The sequence below is a fragment of the Montipora foliosa genome, chromosome 7, assembly GCF_036669935.1.
Source record: "Montipora foliosa isolate CH-2021 chromosome 7, ASM3666993v2, whole genome shotgun sequence".
Taxonomy (NCBI): Eukaryota; Metazoa; Cnidaria; class Anthozoa; order Scleractinia; family Acroporidae; genus Montipora; species Montipora foliosa.
Genome location: NC_090875.1, coordinates 35,798,689 through 35,811,188, shown reverse-complemented (window position 1 = coordinate 35,811,188; position 12,500 = coordinate 35,798,689). Strand labels below are relative to the sequence as shown.

Sequence of the window (12,500 nt, the reverse complement as noted above, 5' to 3'; positions counted from 1 at the left end):
AAAAAGAGACAAAAGAAATATCATCTAAAAACATAAACCTTAAAACAGTAGTTTAAATCTGATTAACTCCTACAAAACTATATCTTGTAGTTAGGACATCGGGAAAAAAAATTATTATAGCTCAGAAATGAGAGTTGTCAAAAAGACACATGATATCAATCTGAAATTTAAAAAAAATTATTAAGGAGATTAATTACTGATTTTGACTCAGGGTTACTCCGAAAAATTTGAGAGCATCCAAAGTAGTAATTGAAAGGTTGTAGGTTCGACTCCTGTAAAGGAATACTCAGATTTTTTAGCAAGTATCCCCAATTCATTCCCAAGAATTAACAGAAAAATTTTCTTTTAAAAACTAACTTGTTTCTGAATTTCAATGACACCAGCAACGGAACACCTGTAGTGGTGAGAATTTTACCAAAAAATGGATCATCTTACCCATCAGCAGCCACTGGAATGTACTGCTGTGTTTCTGCGCTCCAGTAAAGGAATTGACGGGTGGCACTGTTAAAATAATACTGCAAGAAACAGAAACAATTTACAGCTTTGCTCAACTTATCAATAAGAAGGAGAAATCATAGTCTTTTACCAGAGTAATTTAAGAATATCCGGCCACTTAAAGCAATGCTTCCTCGTTCCTCGCTTCATGGCTACTAAATTAATGACTACATGGGTGTTTTAGCGACTGAACAAGTATACTGTTAAGGTGCAAACGCACAAAATGTGGCTACATGGCTATGCGCTCTATCCCTTGCATGGATCAGTGACAATAATCACTATGGGATGCCTCACCAGGACCTTCAAAACAAAACAAAATGCAACCAATTGATGTCTAGCTACGGAAATTGACGTCCAGTCGGAATAATATTGTCCTGACAATAGTGTAGTGGCTTACCAACAGGGCCATAGCCAGTATGAGGCAAACCGAGGCATTTGCCTGTGTCATTTTTTCGTGAAATTTTAAAATAAAGCGTGATTCCAGTGTTGTCTTTAATCTGTACTCATCATAAACACTTAAAAATCTTCCGAAGATAATTTAACCACGGACATTGCCTCAGTCATTTTTTTTTTCTGGCTACGACCCTGACCAAGACTCTTTACTGAAATAGCTAGCAGTGTGAAATAATTGACCTCTTAAAAGTGTTACTACCTGTGTATTGGCATCATAATAGAGTCCAGTGGTGGAATCATAATAGTAACCAGTTGAAGGGTCGTACACATAGTTTGAAAGTGACTGTGGTCCAGTCTGCTGCTGCTGTTGTTGTTGTGCTGCATTCTGATGACTTTGTGTAACTTGGTACTGTGCATTACCAGCTAAAAGTAAACAGAAAAAAAGTCAATCTGAGAAAAAATTTACACAAAGTGAAACCTTGAAAGATTCTAGTCGGCCAATCAACTCTTTGTTTGTTTCAAATGCAGAAAATGTTATTTAGGTGTTAGTGTTTAGTCGTCGAAGAAAGAATGCACCTTGACTCCCAGCTCAGCTATCACCAAGTTCGTTTTTGCAAGCCATGCTACAACAAGTTGCAAAATTATTGAGACAATTTAAATAAAAAACACCTTTTCTACCTCCCAATACCTGCAGTATCTAGAATTTAAACCTCTCCCACTTCCCTTCCCCTCTCCCCCTTTCAATGTTGACTGTTTAAGTTTCCAACAATTTTTTTGTCTTGCTAGCAACACCTAAAAGGGGGGGTGGGGGGTGGGGGGGGGGGGGCTGCAGTGTGAGAGCTAATAGCTAAATTTATAATGCCACTATTTTTGCAACTTGTTGTAGGAACTTCCTAGCAAAGATAATTTTCATGGAGGTACAGTTACATATTCCTACTTCCCCATCAGGAAGATCCTATACAACAACTAACAACAGTTACATAATACAGCCTCCAACCCATTGACCCCCAGGAGTGACATTTCATAGATTTTACTCTGTTGGCCTATGCGCGTGTCCAATGGAGAAGTGCGCAGGAGAGCCAATACTGAGACCATCAGCGAACTAGTTAGGAAAAGGAGGTGGAAATGGAGAGGGCATGTGCTGCGCATGGACAACAGCTGTCTCTCAAGAGTTGCCCTGACATGGGCATCAGAAGGGAAATGTAAGAGAGGAAGACCTAAAGAAACGTGGAGAAGGACTGTGGAGAAAGAACAAATGGCAATGGGTTTCAACTCTTGGGCTGAGGCAGGATTGGCTGCAGCAAACAGGGTATCTTGGAGCATGACTTCCGGCCCTATTCTCCATACGGGGAGAAGGAACTGATGATGAATGCCAGATTTTACTCATCAAAGGGGGTGTGAGCAGGTTCCACAAGTCAATGTGTTTCAACCTTTACATCCATTCAAAAACTATATCCCCTTTAAGGGCGGTGCCTACCAATTCAAATTTATTTTTGCTCCGGTTTATGATTATGCAGGAAATGTAGATCTTAAAAAGTGTTAAGTGATTCCAAAAAGGAAAGTGGGGGTAACCATGCATTTTTCAAACATAATGGATGAGTAATATTTGTAAAAAGCTTTAAAATACAAAGCAATGTATAACGTTCTTTCTCAAATTGACACTTAACCCTTTGATGCCAAAACTGGCAAGACTTAGTATATTACTCTAACGCCAGACGATTTTACTCGTCAATGGGGAAACCCCAGGAGTCAATGGGTTAATTATCTCTGAAAAATGCATGGTTACCCCCAATTTTCTTTTTGGATACCAAGAGTACTTACTAAGATCTACTTTCTCCTGATAGTTTTAAACTGCGCAAAAATATCACTGTATTCGTGAGCATCACCGATAGGAAACCGGAGTGTCTCGAGATGCACAGAACGTATGCGCAATAACAATAGTAGGCACCGTCCTTAAGAGTGATGCTCATGATCTTGAAGTGTTTAACTCTGGTTCAGAGCTGGGGGGTTTTCAGTTTAAAAATCTCCTCATTTGGATGTAACGTAGCTTGCGAATATTCCCCATGCGTACAGCTTTGATCTTATTTTTGTCCATATTTGGGCATAAAATTGGTGTCCTCAGCTTTGTTCCAAGAAAAAGAGTTGCAAGATACAAGCTTCAAGGTCACGTGCTTCTGCTTTAACCCTGACTCCGAGAAGTGAGGAACTTTATTAATCAACAATTAACAGAAATCAAATCAACTGATTAGACTCAAGAGACTTCAAGTTATGAGACTTCATAGATTTTACCCCATCTAACACCAGACAATTTTACTTGTCAATGGAGGCAAGTTTAGGAATGGTTAAGCTGTTGCAAGTTGAACCCAACAAATGAATTAAGCACTGGGATGATTGAGCACAAGACAACAACATGTATGTAGGAGGTATGAGGTTCAATTTTAGACAGACCAAACAAGGGTATTGTAATTGTAACTGAGGAGAAAGGGCTTCTTTTGTAGTCACCTCTTTGATTTGGTGCACTTTCCAATGTGCTTTGAGTCTCACCCCTTGAACTCCCAAGCCAGCCTGCACTGGCCATACTTACGGTACTATTTTACTCTGTCTAAAGCCAGACGATTTTTCTCGTCAATGGGGAACACCTGGGAGTCAATGGGTTAAGCACTTGCTGAAAAATGTCCCCATTAAAGTTCAGACTTCAATATAATCTTGATCTTTGCTAAGTTCCCATTTCACTCAGCACTTTGCTAATTTAGTTTACACACTAATATTCTTTAAAATAATAGCTATCATTTGGTACCAGTATCAATCAGTTAAGAAAAAAAAAAAAAACAACCAGACAAAGTTATTCTAGTAGGCAATTCCCCTAAATTAGTAAATTTCATTGTACCTTGGCTTTGGACAGTTGTTGTCTCAGCTTCTTATGAAAAATAAAATAAACGTTTAGTAACAAAGAATGTTGACTAATTAATGCATAAGTGTGTTATCACAAAGGCTCAGCAGGTGAATTGAACGTCTACTGTACAAAAAACCTTATCAAAGGAAGGTTTTTTGATTCAAGTGAAAGTGACCTATAACACACATGGTGCAAATAATCGTAGAAATCGCACAAATTAATACAAAATTTTTCGCTGGCAACTGTTTCTAAGGAACCATTCAAGAAAACCTGTTTGGTTGTTTGGGATTAGATTTCACCCTTAGGCAAGAAACGTTTTCTGACCACTTTCCCACTCAATTGATGAAAGAACTCAAAAGGTGTCAAAAGACAAAACGACATCTAGTATTTTACAAGTTGTTTTCGTTGATAACTAATGAACCCAGGAGATTGAAGGAACACCTTGAAGAAATCCATCATGGAGTTTGCTTGTCCAATGGGCAAGTCGGGGTCTTAAACTTTTCTTGCTGGCCTGTAAGAGCCAGTACTCCTCAAATTCCTGTGTGCAAACAGTTGGAATCTATGCCACAGTTGCTCGTGTTGTAAATCTTTCATGATCTCTTCAGGAAGTTTGAAGATTAAATAATTAGAGAGTCGTGGAGAGGTTCATGGAAAAATACTGTGCAAACGAGTTGGAAAACTGTCTTCAGAATCATTAATGACACGTTAAGGTTAAGCCCAAGTACAAAAACAAGCAGTGATTTATTGGACCAAAGTATTAACATAAATTATACATGTACAAAGGAATTTCAATAAAATTGTTTAGATCTGTCACAAGGCATATGGCTAATTGCCAGCTTGTAAGCCAGCCACAATGACAAGCAAACCAGACCCATCTTTAACAGAGAGTTCTAATTTATTCTATTTTAGTGTATACCTGTGGTGCCTTGAGTGCTGACTTGTTGCTGATACTGCAAAGGCATAAACAAGGACAAAGATAATCATAAATAGATACTGTACATACATGCGTGTAACTCTTACTAACCAAGTTCAAGGTCTGTACTACAAGTTTTTTAACGGGGCCTAAGCTAAATTTCCTTAGCATGCATTCAATATGAAAGTCCCTTGGAACACAAAATACCTGCAATGCCAACACTAATAATTAACCCTTTGACGTCCAAACCAGCCTAAACTGGCCAGACTTAGTATTTTACTCTGTCTTACGCCAGACGATTTTACTCGTCAATGGGGAACCCCTGGGAGTCAATGGGTTAATTAATCACTCACTGAAAAACAATGTCCCCATAACCCTTTGACGTCCAAACCGGCCTAAACCAGCCAGACTTAGTATTTTACCCTACCTAATGCCAGACGATTTTACTCATCAATGGGGAACTCCTGGGAGTCAATGGGTTAATTAGCCGCTATTAGTCAGTTTTCCATATAGTTTATTAGCCCTTTTGCTCAGCACTCTTATCTTTCAATGAAAGAAAAGTACAATATTATTATTCTTTCATTCATTGAGTCCTTCATGGGAACAACTGAGCCCAACATATTGAGCTGCTCCCAACTGTGTGGCTCCATGGCTCAGTTGGTTGAGCATTGCACCGGCATCGCAGAGGTCATGGGTTAGAATCCCATTGGAACCACCCAGATTTTTCAGGTGTCTGTACGATAAGAGACAATGCTTAAAGAGGCCTTTTGCAACTAAGGATCACATGGTACAAAATCCGCCATGCTGGAGGGCAAGCTCAATATTATTCCCCCACTGGGACATTAAAGGCAAGTAAAGCTTGACTGGTTCAGGTCTCTTTGTTTTAATGTCCCAGTGGGGGAATAATAATGAGCTTGCCCTCCAGCATGGCGGATTTTGATTCTTAGTTGCAAAAGGCCTCTTTAAGCATTGTCTCTTATCGTACAGACACCTGAAAAATTTGGGTGGTTCCCATGGGATTGTAACCCATGATCTCTGCGATGCCGGTGCAATGCTCAACCAACTGAGCCATGGAGCCACACAGTTGGAAGCAGGTCAATATGTTGGGCTCAGTTGTTCCCATGAAGGACTCAATGAATGAAAGAATAATAATATTAGAGATAGACTATTGATTGAGTTACGAGTTGAGTTGAGTTTGAGTTGAGTTTGAGTTGAGTTTGAGTTAAGATTGAGTTAATATTGAGTTACGGTTTTTGGCATTTTTGGCACTTAAATCTAATAAATATTAAGTAGAAGTCACTGAGAAGACCATCAAACACCGTTTTCGTGAAGTGCACAGGTGTATATTTGCGAAATGGTTTTAAACTGATAAAAACAATCTTGAAATTTCATGCACGGCAGTATTCTTGTTTAACACTTTACCAGTTTCAGCACTTGGACTCCTCTGATTTGACTACTGTCTGTTTTGCTGTTATGTGGTCTCAACGATCAGTTGTCCCTTCAGAAGATTATTCCAAGTCGACCACATGGCTGATGGCAAGACCAGACCACAACACCGTACTCTTTTCGACTAGTGAGAGCGATCTTTATTATCCCACAGTTTATGAACATTGAAGGTTGTGAGACGGGACCTGCGATTTATGGTCCTTATTCGCGAAGACTTGAAAGTCTAATCATTTGCGGATGTTATTTCAAAGGCAGCGCTTTCTCCTCAATTACTTAAGACCCTGAGTGTTGGGGGTCCGGCCAGAGTCGAACTCACGATCTCCTGCATAACAAACTGATCCACTGGCGCGCGGTTGTTCCTTTTAGCGATCAAGTCTATCGACGCAGAAAAGATGTCTTCTTGTAAGGCTAAGGATGGGATTTACTGTTAAGCCAGCTTATAGCCCTGGCGGCTAAACGATGAAACGTACCGTTTGTCGTCCAGCAGCGTGGTTTTCATGATCGGCTAAACGTTATTGGAACTAGTGAGCAGCAGCAGGAAATTAATTAAGTTATATAACTTATATAAGTTATATATAGAAATAACTGTAAACTGCTTTATTACACATAACATGAGGATTTTATTCCATAAAGCTCATTTGTACAAATCTATACGCTTTATTTTCACATGTGGAAAAGGCTTATACAGCCAATCAGAATGGCGTACAGCTATTTCACAAGTGGAAGTATAACCAATCAACGATAGCGTAAAGGCGTTTCCATGCCAATCACTCGTGCATCTCGTGCAAATCGTACTTTGTTATTGAATTAAATTAAATTTGCATTTGGTTGTATTGTTAGTGAGTTTTTGTTTCTAATTTACGGTCAGAAAACTATTCTAATGAAAATTCTCGTCTTAATGAAAATTCTCGTCTTATGTGTCAAAAACCCTCACTCGCTCGTTCCTCGCTCGTTCGGGTTTTTAACACAAACAACTCGTGAATAAAACCCCGTACGCCGCACTTTCTATGACGTAAACTATATTTATGCAACATGATTTAAAGCGGTGCAAGTTTTAGGATGGTAGAAGTGTAGACAGAAAGAAATGTTTATCGTGATTTGGTCAGATCATAGACATACTTTCAATTTCAATACGCTTGCCAATGACTCTGTGGTTAACTATCAACATTCCATTGTGTGAGAACCAGAACCTGGACTGCGCAAAGATCCCAAGTCTTACCATATAGAAATGGGAAACAGAAGGTGAGCGAAACAAACTTCTTTTCATAGTGTTTTCACTGCTTAGTAACAAGTCATATTTTAAAATGGGGCCAGTATAGATTTAGAAAAACAATGCAAATCGCCCCCGTTACCTTTCTAGTCACAAAGTAACTCGCGAACCGGGCACCGTGACACAATCCGGGCTGCAGGTCTAAAACACAGGTCACTTTTGATGGGCTATGCGTGGCAGGTCATTATTTTACCTTTTTGAAAGTAACCCAAAACCCTAATTACCTAAACTTGGCTTTTAGGCCTAGGGTTAGGCAAATTGAGAGTTTGGGGTTACTTTCGAAAAGGTAAAAGAATGACCTGCAAGTACAAGTGACCCGTCAAACTGAAAGTGACCTTTGTTTTAGACCCAACCCAATCTCGGTCATAAATTTCTGGGACACTTGATGCCACACATAAGTTCACCCCTTCCCCCCTTTTTGAAGTTGTAGGAAAAAAAAAACTATTGACTTTTCTCTCGAATGCCCAAAGTCATAGCGCGATCAACATTGAAAAGGGGGGAAGGGGTTGTATTTTGGGTTGGTGTCACCATCTTTTTGGCTGGGATTGTAGCTAGGCAACTAGATGTCATAGCGGACCGAAGTAGGGATTAACGTGCAGTTAATTTCATAACTTACAGTTTAAGTTACCACTTAATAGCACTTAAAAGAAAAATGTAATACCATCAAGGCCAGGCGAAACAATCAAGCATTACTTTCAACATCTTGTGTCGTTCAACTTTGCAGTGAAATGGTGTTCCGACATGTGTGACTAGGTCAAACATTTTCATTTATTTAAATGCTCTGCTCGTTTAACTGCCAACATTACAAAATTTCGGAGAGTTGCAAACGTATAAGTAACAGTTGTGTTGACTTATTGATTTTTTTGAAATTTCAGCGGTTATGAGCAAAAAGCGTAATGCGGGCTCACTTCGTCAAATGTTTCCCTCTCGTTTACGGCGTGTTGATCGACCATGATGCCGGACGACAAATACGGTTCATAGTAGCCGCCGGGCCGGCTTTAACTGGCTTAACAATACAGCCCATGTATCTCTCTAAGGTATCGTTTTGACGTCGATAGACTTAACAGTAGCAACAAGAATGATGCCGTGAAAGGTGTGATAATTATAAGATTGTTTTGATCATTGGAAAGCCATGCCATTTTGCAAAATTTTATGCAAATATATCTTTCAACGCGAAGAAAACAGTTTTCGAAGTGACTTGTACTGAATATTCACTACATTTAATTCCGAAAAACGCCAAGAACTGTAACTCAATCTTAACTCAAACTTAACTCAAACTCAACTCAAACTCAACTCAACTCGTAACTCGATGAATAGCCGATCCCATAATATTATACTTTTCTTTCGTTGAAAGATAAGACAAGTGCAAGGATCACTTTTCCATTTCCACTCTTAATACTTGTCATCATTTGAAATCATGACTCTTATCAAATCAGAGTGCGAGTTGTTACTTGCAGTCCTGGACAAGTATCTGAGCAAATGAATTTGAATATTACCAGCAATCATTGACAAATCCTAACATCCTACCTGCATTAATGTTATTCCACTATTCATTAGAATTGGGATGTTTACCTGCTGTTGATATGTAGCAGAACTGACTGCATCATACGCCTGCGCTTGCGCAGCGTAACTTTCTGCTGTCACAGTTCCCATGGTACCAGCAGCCTGTGCTTGAGCCACGGCATTGGCTGCGACACTGGATGACTGCTGTGTCTGAGATGAGCTGGGCATCTGTGACCACTGAGCTTGTTCAATGGCTGCAGCTGCAACTGTGGCACTAAAAACAAAAACAAAAACAAACCAATAACCACACTCAACTAAGACAGTCACTATGCGACTCATCAAAAAAATCCTAATAGATAGAACACAGCTTAGCACCTTATCCTTAGTTCACTTTTTAATCATTATTCAAATTGCTGCACATGTTATGTTCTTATTATGAGTCAGTATCCTTAACAATGGGGGCAAGTCTCAATTAATTTTATGTAATAAGCCCTAAGGCTTCACTGAGATTTCCCTGCCACAAATTATTCTCTAATCCCTTAGTTTAGTTCTTTATTAATTTTCTTTTATTTTTTAACCTAATTGCTTGTACTTAGTTCCCCATCACTATGTTATCTTGAACTAGATTCACTAATTACCTGATTGTATTATTACAGTATCTCTTTTGTTATTGTATTATGTGGCAAATGAAATAAAAAAAAAAAAAGAGGCTGACCGCAGTCAACGGCAATGAAGAGGCTCCTTTTTCAATACCTTCTACCATTGTTATTGTGGTAGGGGAGGGTACTACTCAAACTCTGTTGCATGCACAACTCAAAGACACATGCAAAATCTCATACAAAAAAGGAAAATAATCCAGCAAATTTCACAGACAGACACATAAAAAGATTTCTTTTTATAGTTTTTACAAACTTTTCCCAATTCTCTCACACTGTACACCTTTCTTACCTAGTTTGACCCCTATACTGTGGGTTAAAATTCCCAAGTACCATAAATAGAGGAGGAAAAAAAACGCTCATCGTCACTAATTTGAAGCCAATTTTAAATTACACGTATTAGCCTGCAGGCGCCCCGTTACTGGCTTTCGCTGTTATATTAATAACATCTTGTATTATTTCTGTCTAATTAAGGTACAAATAAATAATTGTTGTTGTTGTTGTACAGCCACACCGTCCTCGATTTTTTTCTGAGGATGTACAGCTGTAAGCAATACCAGATTGCGAGAACATTTTGTCTCAGACATTGTGTTAGCTTGAGTTTTTTGAGTTACGTTATTAGACTCATCGTTTACATGTATTAAATTTGTCATCATTGCAATTGAATTTTGGGCTACTAATGGTAACATGAAGTGGTAAATTTCAGAATCAGAAGAATCATACAATCGGACACTTTTCTCTAGATGGAGAGTTCAAATTGGAGAATAGGGAAAATTGTTCAATTGGAGAACTTTCACTAGATGCATTGGTAAAATCAGCGAATCTGAGACGTTTTACTATGGAAGTTGTAAAATCAGAGAATACAATTGGAGAGCATCTCTGCGACTAAATCAGAGAATTGTGCCTAAATTGGCTCTACTATTCTCTGATTTAGCCATTATTGCACCATTCTTGAGTTTTGCCCCCACTACGCTCACAAGTCTTTCTCCACTTGAACAGGATACAAAGTTGTCACAAGCTTAACACGTCTTACCTGTTTTGTTTAGGGGGATTGTCATGCTTGGCATAAGAAGCAGTGACAATTCGATCATCAATGGTAAAGTGTGGTTGCATGTTAGAAATGATCTCTAGCAATTGACTTGCTTCCTGCGTAAAAGAAAAATTGGCACGCATTGCGTATGTGTGGTAGTGCAGTAACTTAACACTTTGACACCCAAACCGGCCTGAACTGGCCAGACTTGGTATTTTACTCTGTTTAACGCCAGACGATTTCTCTCGTCAATGGGGAACCCCCGAGAGTCAATGGATTAACAGTGCTTTATTCCATAACCTTCAACTGAGCTGTGTTTTGTTTTCCCAGGAGATTCAAGTTGTCTTTTCGCAATATTTAGCTCTAATAGTATCCGCTATTGTTTTAGTATTGTAAATCATTATGGTGCCATGCAATATTGCTTGACCAGAGTCCATTAAAACTTGCCCTTCCTTAGTATTCCTGCTTGTTTTGCCTTTACTAACACCCCCCCCCCCCCCCCCTCCATCCACAGGAGGTATCACGTGATAAGTACATTGTATCTCTTCCACTATTCCCACAGTGGGACAAAAGCCAAGTTTGGTCCATGGCTAGTTGCCACAGTTACCTCACATCACTTGGTAGCCCCGCCTATCAACTCACTTTGCCATTGGGCAACTACTCTCCTACTACAAGGTTAAGGGTTAAACTTAGTGATAATTCATTACCTCAATGGATCCCAGCTCAACAAAACAAAAACCTCTTGACGTGCTCGTTAATTTATCCCTTATTAAACGAACATCATATATTGGAAGGGCTGTAATTTCCACTAGAGCTTTTCGTATCTAAAATAAGAGTAAAAAATTAGTTTCATTGACATTAAACATCAATAATGACCAAAACATTTCATTAGCTGGCAATAAACAGATCAGAAATGAACTTCACTAATCAACCCTTTCACCACTAATATGGCTACTTAGAGATTTTACTCTGCCTAACATCAGATGATCTTACTCTTCAATGGGGGCTACTTCAGAGGTGAAAAGGTTAACAACATCAAGGTGCACTCAAAAACAATGTCCCCTTTAACCCTTCCCTCCTAAGAGTGATACTTATAGATTTTACTCTGTCTAACGCCAGATTATTTCACTCGTCAATGAAAGCTGCTTTACGGGTGAAAAGGTTAACAACATCTAGGTCCACTCAAAATCTACAGGCCTGGCTGCCGGTGGAGAAGAGAGATAGGATCATTGCTCTGTTAGATACATGGTCAGCTAAGCGTTTCTGCAAACATCGTGAGGTGGAGTCCCTTATTGGTCAACTCCACCATGTCTGTAAGATTGCCCCCCAGGGGAGGACATTTTTCCACCAGATGATTAACTTGTTAGGTACATTCAGGCGTAACGACCACCTTATTCGGGTAAACCGGGCATTTCATTTGGACCTGACTTGGTGGCGGGAATTGTTTTAGAGCTGGGATGCTCTTAGTTTTTTGTTGATGCCTGCTTGGGCCCCTCTCCCTGACTTCCAAGTCTTGTCAGATGTCGCAGGCTCCCTGGGCTTTGGAGCGATTTTCAACAGCCAATGGTTTTTTGTTACGTGGTCGGCTTCTCAACAACCTCTATGTACTGCTTATAAGGAACTGTTTCCGATTGTTGTGGCAGCTCATTTGTGGGGTTCTCAGTGATCTTCGCTGCAGGTTGAGTTCCTATGTGATAACGAGTCAGTGGTGGCTGTATTGTCGTCAGGTACCTCTAGAGATGCAGACTTAATGATTTTGTTGCGTTACTTGGCATTGTTAGCAGTGCGCCATTAATTTTCTTTTACAGCGTCATCAGTTTGTGGAAAAGCTAACCTTGTTGCGGATTCTCTCTCTGGTTTCCAGCTGCAGCGTTTTCGGCACCTGGCCCCACAAGCTGCAG

The 12,500-nt window shown here is 39.6% G+C and overlaps 1 protein-coding gene and 1 non-coding gene across 3 annotated transcripts in view; one reads left to right on the top strand and one right to left on the bottom strand.

Moving 5' to 3' along the window:
- Positions 1 to 12,500, bottom strand: part of LOC138009439 (RNA-binding protein 5-like) — a 58,396-nt gene that overhangs the window by 33,098 nt on the left and 12,798 nt on the right. The window contains exons 11-17 of one of the 2 annotated variants that reach the window (XM_068856452.1): positions 11,307 to 11,423; positions 10,603 to 10,715; positions 8,983 to 9,187; positions 4,698 to 4,731; positions 3,776 to 3,805; positions 1,148 to 1,311; positions 436 to 515 (exon numbers count right to left, since the gene is read on the bottom strand). In XM_068856452.1, the coding sequence (XP_068712553.1) occupies positions 436 to 515; positions 1,148 to 1,311; positions 3,776 to 3,805; positions 4,698 to 4,731; positions 8,983 to 9,187; positions 10,603 to 10,715; positions 11,307 to 11,423 (743 nt within the window). The remainder of the gene's footprint in view (positions 1 to 435; positions 516 to 1,147; positions 1,312 to 3,775; positions 3,806 to 4,697; positions 4,732 to 8,982; positions 9,188 to 10,602; positions 10,716 to 11,306; positions 11,424 to 12,500) is intronic. The other variant, XM_068856453.1, reaches the window with a different exon arrangement.
- On the top strand, positions 5,337 to 5,409 carry Trnaa-ggc (transfer RNA alanine (anticodon GGC)). Its single transcript has one exon. It is a non-coding gene; the product is annotated as a tRNA-Ala (tRNA).